The 18824-nt window shown below is 44.2% G+C and overlaps 1 protein-coding gene across 2 annotated transcripts; it reads right to left on the bottom strand.

Annotated features, from left to right (window-relative positions):
• Positions 1 to 653: 653 nt before the first annotated feature.
• LOC149304543 (thyroid transcription factor 1-like) lies at positions 654 to 18002 on the bottom strand. Of its 2 annotated transcripts, none has more exons than XR_016271836.1 (2): positions 17614 to 17687; positions 654 to 1360 (listed from the first exon to the last, which is right to left on the bottom strand). XR_016271836.1 is itself a non-coding variant. In XM_089478675.1 (2 exons), exons 1-2 carry the CDS (start codon positions 17876 to 17878, stop codon positions 16417 to 16419), a joined length of 774 nt encoding a protein of 257 aa, XP_089334801.1. In that variant the 5' UTR covers positions 17879 to 18002; the 3' UTR covers positions 14194 to 16416. The 2 variants fall into 2 exon arrangements, 1 of the variants encoding a protein (XP_089334801.1); XM_089478675.1 differs by lacking the exon at positions 654 to 1360 and adding an exon at positions 14194 to 16925 and having other exon boundaries at positions 17614 to 18002.
• Between the last annotated feature and the right edge of the window lie 822 nt (positions 18003 to 18824).

Genomic DNA, 18824 nt, shown 5'->3' with positions numbered 1-18824 from the left:
AGCACCTTGTGCCAAGCTGTCTAGTAGAGATGGATGCCAGCTTTCCATCTTGCGCCAGCAGACCACGGCTGGAGTCCTGTTGGCGCACCGTGGCAGCGGTTGCACTTTTCCCAGCAGTAGTGAGAGAAGACTGAGCAAATCTGTTGAACCCGAGTGCTAATTTCTTCCATTTTCTTTATAGTTGCGACTCCTATAATATTGCACCCACAAGAGAAGGAGGGAGAAAAAGAAAGCAAGATTATACAGAGGAGCAGAAGAGGCAGGAAAGGTGATCTCGGCTGACCCAGACTTTGGTGGACTTCCCCAGCTAGGAAAAGTGACGAAGTGTGGTCTCTGCAACACAGAGGATGGCAAGTAAAAGAGGATATTGTATCAGTGAGATACAGATATACCTCAGTTATGATGTATTCCAAAGCATTATCTCTTTAACAGGAGATTGGGTACCAGGGGCAGAAAGAACATGGAGAGAATAGGGATAAGGATTCTCTGAAGATGCCAGCCACAGATGCTGGTGAAACATCAGGGATAAGCTCTTCTAGAACATGGCCACATAGACCGAAAAACCCACAAAAAACTCATTAGGGATAGGGTTCCTATAGCAGATGCACAAAAGAAAGGCAATCCAACATGTTTAAACAAACATTTTATTCCAAACTAACAATATGTGCAAGAGAAATGCGAAACAGCCAGGTCAGATGAGCCTTGCATGAGTAAAGAAAGAGAAGTACCGCTTTACTCAGTGCATAGGTAAACTGTGGAATTCATTAGTTTTTTGTGGGTTTTTTGGGCTATGAGGCCATGTTCTAGAAGAGTTTTTTCCTGACGTTTCAGATTTCTCTGGAGATGCCATCCATAGCTGCTGCTGGTGAAATGTCGGGGGGGGGGGGGACTCTTCTAGGACATGGCCTCATAGTCCGAAAAACCCACAAAAAGCTATGGATGCTGGCTGTGAAATTCATTTTGCCGCAGGATGTGATAGCCCCCAAATCGATGGTTTTAAAAGGAGGGATTGGATCAGGAGAGAGAGGATAGGACTTCATGGGGCTGCTGGTGATGCTGCTTCTATTTTACCTCCAAGAGCAAAAATAATATGTCTCCCAAAACCAGTTATTGGGGAACACGGGTTGGAAAGTGTCTTCACACACAGGTGCTGTTTGTGGACATCCAAGAAACAACTGGCTGTGGGATGAGAATGCCAAACTATAGAGAGCATCAGTTTGACAAAGTAGACATCTTCCCTTCCTATTTTGTTCCCTAGAGGCTGAGGTTTTGCAGATGGAGTAGGTTTAGCTTCCATCCTGGTGGTGTCCAGTAATCCGCCTTTATTTGTAGTGCCTTGGTCCCTTGGGTACATAAACAGCTGCAAAGAGACATAGAAAGACCAGTTAAAAGAGAATGGGACAGGGATGATAGACATGCTATCTCACGAGAGGAAAAATCCAGTGCGCAGAGTTTGGAACCAATCATTGTGTCACAAAAATGTGCAGATTTTTTAGTTCTCCAGGTCTCTTTATCGGACTTAGTGTCATGAAACTAGTAGAGAGTGGGGAAAGGAGCATATTGTTTCCCAAGCATCTCTTCACCCATACGCTTGTTCCATGCTTTATCTGTGCTTCTTCACAGTTATCTCCATTATGCCCAGTCTCATCCAATCTAACCCTCACTGGTCCTTTAGATTCAAAAGAGAAGGAAATGCTCTCTGCTCTTCAAGCAGCATGTCCATAGCGCCACTCAGTGGACTAATGGGCACTTGCACATCATTCTCTTGCATTGCTAAGGAATGCAAGTCAGTTTTATCATCATTGGCTGAAGTTGTGTCCTGCTTTCAATCTTCCCTTTACAGACACAAAATCCCTCCTGTTTTGCAGGAGGGATGAGCCTAATATCCTGTCACCCCAAACTGGCAATTCTTAATTCGAGGGGGGTCCTTGTAGGGAGTGTCTGATGAAAGCTTTGCAACGCTTCCCTCTGCAGACACATCTAAACTGTGCGCAAACACCTTTGCATACATTTTACAGGTACACCTCAGTTAATGAAGTTGCTGTGCCCCTGGGCATGACTTCTTTTGTTTTAATTTTAAAAAATTATTATTATAGAAATTATAACAGAAACAATATGGAAAGAATAAGAATAGGTCCCTGCACCCAAGAAAAGAAAGAGCAGTTTAACAAGTTTCAGCCACGTTTTTGTCCAAACCTCACACATGTGAAATGAAACAGGTCAGCTGAGCCTTGCACAAGTAGACAATAACATTTTAAACCGTCTAGACACCATTTGAATGCTTCTTCCAAAATACATCCTGGGATGACTTTTTATTTGTTTCACCACTTCTCCACTTTTGTTATAATGGAAGAAAGTGTGTCTAAGCACACAGAGAACACAGCTCCCAAATGTGGCTTCTTTGGACTTACTGGGGAAGTGAAATGTCTTCTATTACTAACCTGTTTGTAAAGGTCCCATTGCAATGAGGGGAGGATATGGGTCACACTTGTGAACATTGATTTTCTTTGTTTCTTTCTGCACTATATAACCCTTGGAAGTTCATTTTCCATCGGCCTGGATCTGTGGTACCCCATATATCCAGTGATGGGGCCTGAATTTGATCACCACTCAAGGATAGTCTGGGTAGAATTTGTTTGGGGCCCCAGTTCTAACACTGTATGGGAAAACAAGACCCCCATCAGCAAAAGGATGCTTCTGTGCCATGCAGCATCTGCTACATCATTATCTATAGTAATAACATGTGTCAGCAAAAGCACTCTTGGGGAGGCCTGGAACTACACTGAGATGGAGACCAAGACAGGCCACGTGCTCTTTCCCACATGTGGACATGACGGTCGGGACCCTTCTCAATCTTCTCACTGGCAAGCCGTCGTGACAGTTGTGTGGCAGCACCCTTAAGCTTCCTTCCTCTTGCCCTCCTTTTGAACTCCCCCCTCCCACCAGTCTTCCCTTGTCCTTGTCAATAAGGGCAGATCAGAAACATGCACAAGCCAGAACCCAGGACAAGGTCCCTCCTTATGATGCAGGGAGGCAGAAACAGCAACACAAACAGAAAGACAGGGAAGAACAACATTTTGCCCATGGCTCTCGTCTTCTGCCTTAGGGGGTTGCAAGAGACCCCAAAGGTCATCCAGTCCCACCCCAAGCAAAATCCATCTGGAACTCTATAAACTTCTTGGTTTTGCTGCCTGTTTTGGATGGCAGAATGTGGACTGGGTCATAAGATGGAGAAGGATGTGGTGGAAAGTGGACAGCAGTAGGACCTTTTTCCATTGCAAAAACATTGAGTGGCACTAGGGTTGTCACCCAAGAGGAAAGGGATAGCCCGAAAAAGTTTGGGGACCACTGCACTAGATCAGGTGGACTTCATTGGGTCCACAGACCTCCTTTCAGATAAAAGACCACCTCATCCCTCAGCCTGCCTAATGCTATGCTTGCTTTGGGGGACCTCCTCCTGAGCAGTGTTGCTTTGCAGACGGGAAGGTGGCAGGAGGCTGGCTGCCCAGGCCTGGCATGACCCACTTCTTAGGCTCACGTTGGGTGGGCTCTGAGCTGTTTGTCCAGGGAGTTACCCAGGGCAAGAGGAGGATTATATTTTCACTTCCTTCCATCTTTACCAATGAACCTGAAGTGCCCTGAGATTTCCAAAGAACCCAAGGCCAACCCAGGTGGCTGGAAAGGAGCTTGAAAGTTTGCATTAGGGAAGGGTAGCAAGAAGGCGATTGGCATGCTTTTTCAATTTAAAATAGGCCTGTTATCTTTTCTAAGCAGATTGAAAAGGCCTCATGGCACCATAAGGTGAAGCCACTCAAGTCGGAATAAAGTAAAAGGGGTGCAAGAAAGAGTCGGGAAATGGCTTGTGGCACCCCACTTGTTAAGATGATCCTTGTTTTGTTAGGGTAAATTTCAGAGATTTCAATATAAAACCTATTTTGTGGAAATTATATTTTAGACTGCAAGTCAACCCTGCACACATTCAGAGCATAGGAAAGATCATTTTGGGAACCATGGCTCTTGGAGTAACCCAGCCAGCAAGGCTATGGTTTGTAATTTAATAAAAAGAAAGTAAGTTCCCCACAAACTGTGGACTTATTTATTCATAGGTATAGGTTGGTCTAATAGGTTGGTCTAGTTCAGGTTGGTCTAATAGGCATGTACCAGACGGCAACTTTAGGGTAGAGCAAAGGCCAGAGATGTAGGTCAGAAGCGTCTTGGTGGCATAACGCTTGTGTAACTGGGGTTATGCGAGTGTGAGTACGTTTTCTGGCACCATGCAAGGAGGTATCTAGTATCTCCTTGCACAATTGTTTTCCACAGGATTTGCAACAGCTGCTGGACACTGCCAGGTACATCTCTCCTCCTCGTCCCAAATGGGCACCATTTTATTTGTTGCTGTCCGTAACAAATCAGGACCGTTTAATGGGAAGCTGTATATTGTCTGGCTTTGGTTTCTTTTCAGAAAATAATTAAAGGTAACTATTTTGGTTGCCATGAGAAATAGGTATTTTTAACAATTGTGGCTATAACAATAACCAATTATTCTTAGTTATAATAATTAACAACCACACTTGTGAATTGCGTTCAACATGTAACTTTCCAAGTGCTGAAGAGGGCTTGTTGGCACAAAGGGCAACGCCTGCCTATGGAGACAAGAATGCCAATCTGTTCCACAAAAACCCACTCAAAGCAATGAGATCTAGATGGCACAGGCCTCTTTGGCAAAGGCACAGGACTGATTCTTGGCTGCTGAGTCCTTGCCTTTTGATTCATCTTTCTGGAATGCTGCTGCTTGGGTCCCGGCTTGCCAAGAGCGGTGTTTGTCTAGCGACTGGAGTGCCCTGGTCCCTGCCAGCTGGCTCCAGGGAGTGGGTTGAGTTTGCCTTGTTTGCTGGCCAGGAGCCCACCGTTCCGAGGTTGAGGAGGTTGCCCCTGGGTTTTGTAGTGCCTTCTTGAGGCGGAGAGGCCAAATGTGTCCTTTAAAGATGGCGCTTTAACCTTTGGCTTTAAGAACTCTGTGTATGAGCTTCAGTGGGTCCATGATCACCAAGATCCTGGGTTGGGAGAGATGTTGTAAAGTCCCATACAAAAGGAACTATGAAAAATCCGCCCTCTCAACCCTGCCAGCTATAATAGGGATAGTTGGAGGGTATGCCAGCTATGTACCTATAGCTGGGCATACAGCAATGAGGTTTCCTCTGCTCTGGGATTCTGGAGGTCCAGGAAAATGACATTGATGCTCTGCATCCAGTTACAGGAACATAACCAAATGCTTCTCTGCCACTCCTTCCTCTCTTCTGGCCAGTAAACTGGGATTTTGGGGTGGTCTGGAGCAGCTAAAAAGTGGGTTTGGGAACAGGGTGACCAGATGCCCTAACCCTTAGTGGAGGATAAGGGACCTCAAAAGGCATGGCATTCAAGAAAAATGTAGGACATTTCAAAACCAAAGCTTAAACCTGTCATATAAATGTAAATCCATGTTTCTTAGCCATTCTCAAAATGGAAGGCATTTTGAAATTCCTCCTGGACAAGAGGCTGAAATGTAGGGCATGTCCTGGAAAAGGAGGATGCCTGGTCACCCTGTTTGGGAAGGGACTTTCGTCATTACACAAGGTCATTGGAAAACACCATACTCTGCAGTGGCCAGAATGTGACTTATGCAGGCATTAGCTGAACTTACTACTTACTTATTTACTCACCCTTTTGATTTTCTTCTTTATACTCTGTCGTTTCTCAGTTACTGGCAATTTTAAAGTAAAAATTTAGTCTTTCGAAGTGCTAATTTTCCAAGTGTTTCAAGTGCTCAGATGCTGACGTGTTCATATGGACTGGTCTGGAAGAATATTTTTGGAAACGATGATAATGCTATGTATAGTAAAATAAAGATGTAAAGCAGAAGGCAGTAGGTATAGAGGTAGGGCATCATACTACAGGTAAATTGGTTCAGTTAAGGAAGCCATGGCTGCTCTGAGTTTGCAAGACTTGAGCAAGGCTCTGGCATTTAAAGATGTTTCATTCATAGGGTCACCATAAATCAAGGTCCACTTGATGTTCAGCAGCAGCAGCAGCAACAACCATCAGTCCATATGAAGTCGATATCCAATAGAATCAAATAAACTGTCCGTGTTTGTAGGTTCGTGAGTATTATTCAAGGGAGGGAGTTATAGGTCTCATTAGATTCTCAGAGGGTTCTCCTGTAAGCCAGGTCTCTTTCACACTACACAGTTACAACACTATAATTCCATCTTAACTGCCATAGCAACATCCTAAGGAATTGCGAGGTTTGCAATTTGGGGGCAAGTGTTTAGAATGCTTTGCCGGAAACGGCTAGTGCCTCGCTAAACTACAAGTCCCAGGGTTTGGTAGGATTCAGGAATGGACGTCAAAGCGGTCTCGTCGTGCTATAACCGTGTAGTGCCAAGTAAACCCTCCCCACAAAAAGTTAAAAACAAGACCAAGTCTGCCTTCTCTCATCTCCCGTGTTTTATTTTCATTGGATGGTTTGTTGGTTTGCTTGTTTATATGGTGTCAGCCACCCACGCACATAGTATGTAGTGCTTTGCAAGTAAAAGCCTTGACAGGTCCCTACCCCCAGGGACTTAAAAGCTAAAAATAAGCACAAAGAAACAACCGAGGAAGATGTGAGATGGGGATGTGTGTGGAGGCACGGATGGAGGTGAACAAGGGAGGACAATGTGCAACCGTTTTTCCAACGACGCGTAGTTTGGCCTAGCTCCATTGGATTATTGGTTGCTTCAAAGTCCAATTCCCATCATCCTGAGGCAGCATTTGCCACACTGGATGAGGATGATGGGAGTTGTATTCCAGCACATTTGAGGGGTGCTGAGTTGGGGAAGGCAACTTTGCTTCTAGATGGAACCTGACCTGTATGCCTGTCCCCAAGCTCTTTTTAGCTCAGCAACAGGGAAGCAGCTATGCACACAAAAACCTATTTGTTGTAGTCATTGTTGTTGTTGTTGTGTAACATTGGGATCTTTTACCACAAGGAGTAATAGATGGGGAAGAAAATATCACTTCCCCGTATTCCGGATTTGCAAAACTTGCAGTGTTGGTCTGTTACAGCGAAAAAAGCAAAGGTCTCTTTTATACACAGCATAACACTTTAATCTCACTTTTAACTCCCACACAGTGCCTATATTCCACGGAATCAAGGGATTTGTAGTTTGGGGAGCTCTAGGCCAGACAATTCTAAACACCTCCTGAAACTACAACTTTCAGGGTTCCATAGGATACAGCCATGGCCTTGGGATAGAAGTGTACAGTTTGACACTGCTTTAGCTGGCATGGGTCAGTGCTTTGGAATTTGGGGGTTTATAGTTTTGTGAAATGTTCAGCCTTCAGTCAGAGATCTCTGGCATCACCACAAACTACAAATCCCATAGCATTGGGCCATGGCAGTTAAAGTGATGTGAAACTGCATTAATTCTGCAGTGTGGCAGCATCCTGTGACACCTTGAAGACAAACTTATTTATTATAGCTTGGGCTTGCATAGACTATGGTCCATGAAAACTCAAACTATAATAAAACTGGTTCATCTTTCAGGTGCCACAGCATTCTTTGCAGAATCCCAAAGTAACGTCATGCAGCCTCTGTTTTCATTTTTGTGTTTGTTTTGGTTTGGTTCAGTTGACACCAACCACGTCAAATCTGTGGTCTGCCTGTCATGTCAGGTTTGGCCTTCTGTGATCGCAGCTGGACGTGAGTTCCAGGACTGACGGGCCAGTTTCCCCATCAGTTGCCATCATGTCATGTGCTGACATTCATAGGCTTGCCTGATTCACAGGCGCACATTTGTGTCCCGGGAACATGGCCCCGGGAATAAGCAGGGGTCTTCCGATGTGAGAAAAATGTGTGCCAGGTTGTGCAAATGAAAGCTAACTGTGAGTTCCTGAACATAGAAAGAGGTCATTCTCTTCCCTTTAAAAAAAATTGCATTTATAAAATACAAAATATAACATTTTAAAAAATAAAACTTCAACCTATATGTCTAAGCAGCCGGCCTCTGATTCCAACCTTCCTGACCTGAAATGTTCTTTGTGTGTTGGGCTTCACATCCCCATCATCCCCAAACAACGTATCATTCATTTATTTTCATTCATTTAACCTTTATTAGGTTAACCTATCTAAGTAGGAAATGGAAAGTAGTTGTGGTCTAACACATCTTAAGGCCATCTGGTTTAGGAAAGCTGTTATATTGTGTATCTACACTGTACAAATAATGCAGTTTGAGACCACTTAAATAAAATTTATTGTTATTATTATTATTATTATTATTATTATTATTATTAAGTCATGGCACTTAAAGCATTGTCAAAAAGAATTATTTCTAAGGTGTAGATGCACCCCAGATAGGGAGGGGGTTGTGGAGAGTATGGTCTCTGTAGGCCCTTGAACACTCTGTAATTTGTCTCATGCTACAGAAGAACGAATCCTAGATAAAGGTAACACTTGAACCCAGCTCCAACTCCTTCTCCATGCTAAAGTGTGGAATGGGAAGAGGGAGATCAAACTGTGCCCTTTTCTTTTTGCTTATAGTTTTCCCGATGAGGAAGATGGGGTCTGTTTCCTGTCCAAAATTTAACCCGGCTTCAAACAACAGGGCACCTTTAATCTCCGCCTGAGAAGGGGGGAAAGTCAACAAGACTTTGTTTTCCCCACACGCAGTGGCGCCATGCAAGGATCTTTACTCGTCCCAGAGTGGTTTCCAAGAAAAAAAAGCACGCAGGGGAAGGGGAGGTGGGTGCTGGGTGCAAAGGACAGTCAATATTGACCGAGGCACTCGAAGATCTGAGCAAAATGAGCTCATGGCATTCTTGAGGAGTACAGAGGTGCCTCGGGGTTAGGCCAGGATGAGAAGGTGGCAAAGCTTTCTGGGCAGGTTGGTTGGCACGACGCAGGAACCTGGCAAAAGCAAATCTGTGCCATTTAAAGAAGGGGCAAGAGTTATTGCATAAATTCCCAAATAGATAGGGAGACCGGTGGACCCAAGGGACTCCCATGGCTAGGATAGGGACTCCACTAAGCCCCTTGAAATGTCTGTCGTTGAGGCTGGTCAGACATGGTCAACCATTTAGTAATGATCATGCATTAAGAAATATTGTAAATGCTTTTTTCTTCTTTATCTTTTGAGTAAAATCTAGTATTGCACACACAGACATCTGCTAATGCAATGGTGCCTTCTGGCACCGAGGCTGTTTTGCCATGTTTGGTTTGTTTCAGTTTGTAGTATTTTAGACATTTTGGGTTTACATTGTACCTTTGTGCACCTGCCCTGGAGAGAGCTGTAAATATGTTGAATAAATAAATATGTTCAAGAGAGAATTCAGAGATATAGCTGCGCTAGTCTGTAGCATCAGTATGTAGAGAGATCTTGTAGCACCATTGAGACTGAAAGAATGAAGTTGGCAGCATGAGCTTTCCTAGACTTCAGTCTACTTCCTCAGATGCTTTAATGATTTGTTGCTGGAGCATTCCTGGTTCTTCTCCCAGATTACGATGTGTGTGAAAATCTTTGCTGTAATTGTGCTACTTTCCTGGGAAAGTGCCTTTTTAATCCCCAGATTTCCCCTGTGTGAAAGTCTCCTATGTTCAAGACAGACATTTTGCTTTTGCTTTTTTAGTTTTAATGGTGGAGCACTCAACCTTTCAGCTCTGAAATGGTACCATTCATGAAAAGATGTCCTGCTTGTATAAAGGAGCCTTTAATTCACATAACTCAGATTATTTCCTTCTTAACACCCGTTAATCGTTCTTGTGAACTTGCAATCAGCAGAGATTAAAGAGGGCCCCAAAAGTGGATTAGTTTGGCTATAGATGGAAACGTGTCTTCTAATTAGAGTTAACGAATGTAAGTGCGGTGGTTAAATTAAAAAGGGAGAGGTACTAAGGCATAAGATCTGTCCCTTTCACTCGGCCATCTCTGTTCTGGGAGCACTATTCCCAAAATGCAGGATAGAGAAAGGCTGGCTGTGGCTAGTTGATGCTGCAAGTGCACTCTGCACATGTTCAGAAATATGTGTATTGCTTCACAGTGGGACTAAGACACTGAAAACAGGCTTTGGGGCTGAGCCCTGAGTTAAACTGGGGCCTTGTCTGCATGGGCCAGGATACTTGTGGCTGCTATGACCTCCACTGTTACCTGTTCCTATGCCAGGGCAACTGTTCACACACATGCATCCACTGAATGCATCCACTGCTGCCACAGGTCGCTTTGCTTTGAGGTCACCATGAGGTGCCCAGCTTCAATCACATGGATGGAGACCTCATTTGGACCACAGTGAACAACTGGCACCAGCGGTACATGTGCCGGCCAGCTCAGTGGGACGCATTTCATATAGTCACCCAGTGTCATAATGGAGGACTCTGGATCTTCCCAGAAGATTCAGAGTAAAAGCTCCAGTCGACCCTCCATATCCACTGATTCCTTATCCATGCATTTAACCATCCGCCATTTGAAAAGATTTTAAAAATAAATTCCAAAAAGCAAGCCTTGATTTTGCCATTTTATATAAGGGACACCATTTTACTATGCCATTGCACTTAAGGGGCTTTGAACATCCACAGATTTTGGTATCCATAGGGGGGTCCTGGAACCAAAACCCAGCAGATAACAAGGGCCCACTGTAGATTATTTTACTTCTGTTTAAGGGTGTTATATCCTAATTCTGAAGAACATGCCAGAGGTCGGGTGGTCTGTTTGCACCAGAACCAGGGTTTGGGCCATGCATCATCCGAAACGCCCAAAGAGAAGATCAGGGAGGCCTGTTTATTTGGCGCATGCATGCAATGTCTAGGATCTGAATTCTGTTGCTGGTCCCAATTAAATCAACTGAATCAGTGGGTTTTGCTTATGTATAGAATTATTCTTCAATAGTTGTTTGGATAGGTCTATTCTAGTTTGGTCTGACCCACAAGTTTCCAGCTTAAGAATGCATCTAATTTGCACAGTGATAGCACAAATGTGGGATGCAAGGGCTACATGAAAGCCTACCGACTATGCTATGCCCAGTGCTGGACTTGAGGTATCCCCTGTGACCGGTGCAAATAAACACTAAACAGATGAATACACAGCCTCCAAAATTTCAAAGATGAAAACTGGGACACTTGTGCCCAAGCAAGATCAAAGTGTGGTCAGGATGGGAAAAGTTTTTAATAGGAAAGAACACGCAAGCTAGGAGAGACTGCAGCAGTTTGCTTTTGCCTGAGCCTACTGGGACGGGCCAGATTCTTCCCCCTTCTCTCCTCACTTCCTTGCTGAATTAATTGAGTGCAAACAATTTAACACTTTGTACTGAGTTTTCAGTAAATGAAGTAAGCTAAGGTCTAAGAGGAACATAGGAAGAAGAGAGAGACCTTGGGACATTTTAAAATTGAGAAAGTGGGATAGCAGAGGATTACTCAGGGCCATCTCTACCAAACTGGGACCATTGGAGGGTATGGACATAGCCACTGTTGAGGTTTAAAGGTACAGTCCAGCAATGTCAGAAGGACCATAGGTTGCCCATCCCTACACTAAATGAATCACTCTGCACTTCTCTGGCACCAGTGTTGCAAAGCAGCATTTAAAAGCTGAGCATTTCCCCTTCCATCTGTGATTACTTGGCTGCCAACACAAGGCAGTCTTCAGAGCGTCTGGATGTGAAACACGGTCCCTTGTTTCCTGCTTGGGTACATATTTGTTCAATGGCTCAGAACAACCCGAGTAAACGGTGGCATTATCGCCACGAAGTTCCAAACAGGTATTTGCAAAAGCTGCCCGGTGCCAAATTATTCTAGATGCCATCAAAGAACGCCGAGTCTTGGGACAGAAGCCGGCCAAATATTTACTAGGCAGCACAATTTTTGACTGACGTAGCAGCACATATCCACTGAGTTAGTACAATTTGAAGTGGCTTATTTATGAACAGACAAGATGCTGAGGATCAAAACATCATTACAGTATTTGACACATATAAAAAAGTAATGTTCAGAGCTTTGCGTTTAGCTCCAGAGCTGCTTCTACCTAAGCAAAACCATGTTGAAATCCAGCACATTAAAGCAGAGCCGTATCATACTGTCCTCCTTTGTGTTGCTTTTAGGGATGTTTTTGTGTTGCATCCCAGGAATGAGATGGCATCAGGCTCGGTTTTGGGTGTGGGTGTGTGTCTAACTAGAATCTTCATGGTTGACTGATATGTGTTAAATTTACAAAGCAAGGTTTACAAAGCAATCTCTGAACAGTTAATTAAGTGTAACTTGCCAGAAACATAAATTGAAGAGATTTATAGGGCAACATTTCAGTCTTACGTAAATGCATCATTCGGATAATTGGGAAATGACAGGCTGGAACTCCCAAAATGCAGAACCAATAACTCAGCCATAAAATGAGTGATTCCAAAGGGCTTGGTTTGGACCGCACAAAATTATTCAAACAGAACAGGATGATGTACATTCTAGGTTACATTTTATATGGCACTGGGGGGGGGGGGAGGATAAATAAATGTAGATCTAGCACTTCTAGCTTTTTCTATCTGATATCATGGAAACACTTAATATGGCTGTGATGCATCAGCATGCTCTGATTTCCTCATCCAGTTCTTCTCAAAGTCTCAGAGGAAAAATGCTTGAGTTTCAGATGAAGAAGCAAGAGATGAAATGTACTGATGTGTGCCTTCAATTTGTTCCTGACTTATGGCGACCCTGCTATGGGGTTTTCTTGGCAAGATTTGTTCAGAGGAGGGTTGCCATTGAGTTTTATGGCCAAGGTGGAAATCGAACCCAGAATTGCAGTCCAACACTGAAACCACTATGCCATGCTGTAGTAGGTGTTTGTACTACAGGGTTACCTAACACCAGTGGATACCAATGGTCCACTGTATTTTTTTTCCAACCTGGAAAATATAGTATCTGTACATGTTTGCTTGTATGCATGTGTTCGAATGACAAGCAACTATGGTTGTCGCTTAATGCTTAATATTTAAGGCCCGCACCAGGTCTCACCCTTATGACATTACCATCGCTAGCTCTCAGGTTTTGGCCTGGAAATTTCAGATCCTGACTTGGCAACCCTACTTGCAATAAACCCTGATACATGGAATAAATCCTTTCATTGACTAGAGAAATAATTAGGGATTCAAATACAATCCGTGCCGACACAGTTTGATTACGAACAAGGCAATTGATGATATAGCAGCACAGCAGTTACAAAACGAAGTCTTTCATAGATACTGGAAATATAGTGACTAACCGACTGGAACTGAATGTACGCCCAGCGAAGTTGTCCAAGAAAATTAGCAAAAAATGCAGTACTTTTTGAGAGGCTCTTCAAACAAATCTATTGAGAAATAGACTCTGCTTGTAATTCAGTCCAATAACTTATCCAACCCTTGGCTTCTGCTGGTGGAACAGGGACCTGGAACTGTTTGTAAGGTGTGTAGATGGGAGGTAATACTGATATATAGGATGTTATTGATCTTGCCTACTTGCAGGTACTTTCAGAAGGAGGGCAAACTACTTTTCCCATCCACTGTCAATGGAACATCCTTAAATATGAAGTTTATCATGTTTATCATGCCATCTCCATTCTTGTTGTGATCGTGTTAAAGAAGGGTAGTGCATAATGAAGGGTAGTTATCAAGTACATAAGTTTCACTAATATTAGTATGTCTAGGTGGGATATCTATCTATCTATCTATCTATCTATCTATCTATCTATCTATCTATCTATCTATCTATCTTCTATCTGTTTCAAGGTTGAGTCTCCATTATCCATAATTCCAAAATCCATAGATATAGCCTGTAGTCTGTAGAATCAGTATGTACAGAGATCTTGTAGCACCTTTGAGACTAACTGAAAGAAATTGGCAACCTGAGCTTTCGTAGACTTCAGTCTACTTCCTCAGATGCATTTGGTGGAGTGGAATCCAGGCCCAGACATATATATGCCATTGGCATGTGAGGATGTCCAAAATCTGAAATACTCCAAAATCCAAAAATGTCCACATGAGTATCTGAGACAATGACACTTTTGCTTTCTGATGGTTTGGTGTATGCAAACTTCATTTCAGGTACAACATTATTTTAAAATATTGTGTATAACATTACATTTAGGCTATGCTTACAAAGTGTGCATGAAACATAAATGAATTTCATGGTTTGACTTGGATACCATCTCCAAGATATCTCATGACGTATATGCAAAAATAAATAAAAACGTCCCAAATGCAAAGAACTTCTGGTCCCAAGCATTTCAGATAAGGGAGACTCAACCTGTATCTTTATGAATTCTTGCAATTACAAATGCCTTTTCAGATGTTAACCTTTGTTTTTCGGATCAGGTTTCAGGTCTTCTTTGCCTTATAGAGAATTGTTGTTTAATATTAATGTGTTCAGCTATGCTCTATGACTTCTAAATGCAATTAAGAGTCAGAATGACTTACAAAACTTGGGAAAGTATCTAGAATGATGTTCCATGTGTCTGTGAGAATCTGTCTCCGATCTTTCCTCTGTAGCTCTTCACTAATGTGGACATGTTAGAAAGGTAGGCAATGGAAGAAAATAAGAGATTTTTTTTTAAAAGGTGTGCAGTTCCAAAAATAACTTCTCCAAATTCTGATTCTCATTCTGACTCCCTTCCAATTGTTTATTTGAACACCCCAAACACAAAACAGCAGACTTATCTGACTGAAGGCATAATTTAATGGGACCTGGCTAGAACAAACCAAGAGTGTCATATGCATAACCTGCAGATGCAAAGCTGGGAGTGGAACGGTTTTGCTTGAACTACCTTGGAGGGTTTGAAGAATGCTTCTTCGCTGGCTGTTAGCCAATATAGTAAACTAATAAAATTTTTAATACAGGGAAAGTGCAAGGCAGGACTAAGTGGCAGCATCAGATAGTTTATTCATGCTGTAACTGTCTGGCTGTCTCCTTAAATGGCTCCCTTGAAGCATCCCATGCTTGTTGCTGTTGGAGACAGGATGCTAGGATCGATGGACCGCTGGAAGATGGAGGCAGATAGATGAGATCTAACTGGCAGTACAGCGACTGGGGCAGAAATAGGGCTCCCAGGTTAGTATCATCCCAGACCTTGACGTTTCAGATCAAAAACTGGAGACCAAAGGATGGCCCTTGGTAGTTCCATGGGGAAAGGCATCCGATAATGTCATTTGAACATCAGCTACAGTTGCTCAGGGCATGTGAGCCCAATAAACATGAAAAGTCTAACAAATGGTACAAAGGAATGAAGGGAGGGAATTAAGTCTCTGGAGAGTGAACAGCAGCCACTCCAAAACACTCTGTATCTACTGGGCCCAATAGCACATCGTTGTTGTTGTTGTTGTTTTCAGGGCAGTGCTCTCATCCATTCATCCTGCAGCTTGGACTCTGTGTTTCCAGCATCTTTCCCGGCAGTCACTTAGAGGCCAGACCCTGACATCTGGGAATCCTATGTAGAAAAATCCTGAGAGAGTTTGGGATTTCTGTTGTGAATCTTGACATGTTTTCAGTGCTGTGTCTGATGGCCTGGGATGCATTTTACCAGCCCTTTTCCATCGAGTGTTGCTGGTACAAGAAGAGGCAATGTTCTCACATTATGTTCTGGCAGTGGCGTCACTAGGGTTAGTGTTAGCCAGTGTGGTACATACTGTAATGATGTCCCTCACATGGACCTTCTGGGATGGGGAGGAACCCAATGTCCTGCTACAGCAATCCCTCTCCCCATAACTAAGAAAGCAAAGATGGACACCCCCTGAACAAGAACATGTTTAAAATTACAGTATCTGTTCTTGGTATCTGTTTAGGTTTGGTTCCAGGACTCCCCTTGGATACCAAAATCCATGAATGCTCAAGTCCAATTAAATATACTGTAATGGGATAGTAAAATGGTGCCCCTTATATAAAATGGCAAAAAACAAGGTTTGCTTTTTGGAATAATTTTTATATATATATGTGTGTGTGTGTGTGTGTGCGCGCGCACGCGCATGAAAACTATGAATGTTTGAACCCATGGATAAATAATCCATGGATATGAGGGGACAACTGTACAAAAGATCTCCATCCTCAAGGGAAGAGGAAAACCCAGCAAACAGGGCCCTCCAAAGGACAATGGTGAAAAGGAGCCAAACAGATTCAGAAGGGGAGGTTGCGGGAAGGGAAAGCAGAGAGAAAGGTCTGCAGCTTCAGCCCTGTCTTTGCCCCTCAAAGGAGAGTGGCATACCAAAAATAGTGCCCCCTTTTCTTTCTGGGGGTGAAGCCTTGGAACAGGTTGCTGGTGCCTGGTGTCACCCCTTCTGATGGTGCAGTTCACACACTTTGCACACCCCTAGTGATGCTACTGGGTGCCAGACATTCTGCATGGGCTTCCTCTTGTTACCGCACACTCTACTCTTGTTCTTTTGGGAAGAAATCTCTGTAAGCTACCATGATTTACCAAACGAAAGGCTGATTTCAGGAGTTTTTACAAGGGGCTGTGGGTTGGGTTCGGCACCAGGACTGGAAGCCAAGCCCTGGAGAAAGAATTTCTCCTCCATTGGAGATCTGGCAAAACTGTAGCCACCGTCCGGCTGAGAGACGAGGCTACTATCGCAAGGAGTGTGGGTTCCCTGCCCCGGGTGGTTGTCCTTGGAGTCCTGAAGCTTGGCTTGCTTCTTCATCTTGTAGCGATGGTTCTGGAACCAAATCTTCACCTGGTTTGGGGTGAGGCGGGTAATGGTGGCCAGATGCTCACGCTCTGGAGCAGTCAGGTATTTCTGGATCTCAAACCTCTTTTCCAGCTCGTGAACCTGGGCCCGGGAGAAGAGCACACGCCGCTTCCGCTTGGAGGGGTTCCCGGTGAGGAACTGGGGCGATTTGATCATCTCGCTCAAGTAGCCCAAACAGTCCACGCCAGGCACACTGTATCCAGATGTCCCCACATACCTGGAGACTGGGAGGAAAGGAACAGAAGGCCATCTATCTGTCCCAAAATCAGAGCATAGCAAAGATCCTCTTTAAGATTGTGCTCTTGCCGTTTCTTGGCAAAGATTTCCAGATCCAAGCCCAGAGAGTACTTGCATACCTCTAATTCTCTGAACATGATAAGGCAAGACAAACTTCTACTGTGTCCTCCTTTGCCCCTGCAATCCAGCCTTTCCCAGCCCACGATTCTCCAGATGTGTTGTGAATACGTATTCCCGTCATCCACAGAACCAGAGTTGTAGTCCAACACATCTGGAGGACACCAGTTTGGAGAAGGCTGCTGCTACTACACGTCACCCTCAATCCGGAGCAACATACCCTCTAATTGTCCCAATTTGGAAGGTACAGTCCAATTAATCAGCTGCTTTTAAAACATCCCAGCTTCTCTCTCCCCTTCCCATTGAGTTCAACCTGCAGAAGTAGTTTGCCCTCAGTTGACCCAATGGAGGGAAAACAGAGGAGGGGCAGAATCGTGCCCTTCCCAGGAGACTCGAGCAAAAGCAAACTGTTGCAACCTATGTGTGTGATATTGCCTAAGCTTTCAGCTCAGCCTCCAGCCACCTCTACAAGATTTCCAAGCCATGCTTAACCAGAATATGTGCTCTGTCCCCAAAGCCTGCAGAGATCCAATCCAAAGAGATAAGAGCATCACTTACTGGAAGAGTAAAGTCCATCTGCAGGGCCAGTTGGGTACCATTCTCCGTGGGCCACTCCACTCCTGAAGTTCTCTTGAGGATAGGCAGGCAGTTCTGCAGGGCCAGAGCATGTTCCCGGGTAGCATCCCAGCATGGGATTCTGGGAGAGGCAGTGTGGGGTGATGGAGAATCGGGAGCCCCCCAAGCTAGGTTGGTGGGCAGCACCTGGCATAAACTGGGCAAAATCGTCCAGGGCTTCTACCGCAAATCCTTTCAGGTCTTCCATGGGATCTGGTTTGGAAGGAAAAAAGGAGAGGAGGATTTCGGATGAATCCTCCCACACTGTGCCTTGCTTTTCTTTACTGCCAACCTCCAAACCAACCTTGTAAGCTAGGGATGCTGGAGTTTAATGGGCCACACTCTTCCTTTTTATCTGAACTGTTGCACCTTATCAGGGATTAAGGACTCCACCTTCCACAATGGAGCCACCCCCACTTTCTTCAATAGCCTAACCAAACAGTAAGAGTCGAGAGGCAGCCAGTCTTCCTGAGCGGATGGGAGCCGCAAACTGGTTTGAGAATAGTCTGGGAGAGAAGAAGGTGAGAGAAGAGATGATATTCTTGAATCTTTCAGTGGGGATCTCTCCACCAACTGAGGCTGGCATTGCCCTAGAAGCAAAGGTAAGATGCCCATTGAGATGCACACATTCAGCAGCCACATCACAGGTGGCAGAAGGTGGCATTGTGTGGGTGAAAAGTTGAATCTCCTAAGATTGTCCGCTTTATTTGGTACCCACCAACTATCCTGATTTGGCAGAGATAGCCTCAGTTACTCCTTTCTTGTCCCAGTTTTTTGGCTGCTTTCAAAATGTCCCCGTTTCTCTCTCCTCCCTCTTTAGCCTTCTGTATTTAGTTCACTTCCATTGTTGCAAACCAAGTATACTCAATTCAGGGTGCATCTAAACTGTAGAAATAATGCAGATTGACACCTCTTTATGTGCTCTCGCACCATCCCCTGGGATCCTAGGATTTGTAGTTTTACAAGGTCTTTAGGCTTCTATGTCAAAGAGTGCTGGCGCCTTACAAAATGACAAAGCCCAGGATACTGTAGAATGGCAGTTAAAGTAGTGCCATGCAGAAATAATCCAGTTTGATGCCATTTGATGCCATTAACTGCCATTGCTCCAGGTTATGGAGTTCTCGGATTTGTAGTAGTTTGTTGTGTCACTCGAG

Source organism: Sceloporus occidentalis, unplaced genomic scaffold (genome assembly GCF_023333645.1).
Source record: "Sceloporus occidentalis isolate IW3139 unplaced genomic scaffold, rSceOcc1.0.p SCAF_13, whole genome shotgun sequence".
NCBI classification, from domain to species: Eukaryota; Metazoa; Chordata; class Lepidosauria; order Squamata; family Phrynosomatidae; genus Sceloporus; species Sceloporus occidentalis.
Note: the sequence above shows the minus strand (reverse complement) of the source record. Positions and strands in the feature narration are given on the sequence as shown.

Excerpts from the sequence above, each read along its gene's own strand:
- LOC149304543 (XM_089478675.1), bottom strand. The coding sequence starts at position 17,878 with ATGGAAGACCTGAAAGGATTTGCGGTAGAAGCCCTGGACGATTTTGCC. Across the intron at positions 16,926-17,613 it reads AGATGGACTTTACTCTTCCA|TCTCCAGGTATGTGGGGACA; the intron begins GTAAGTGATGCT and ends CTTTCCTCCCAG.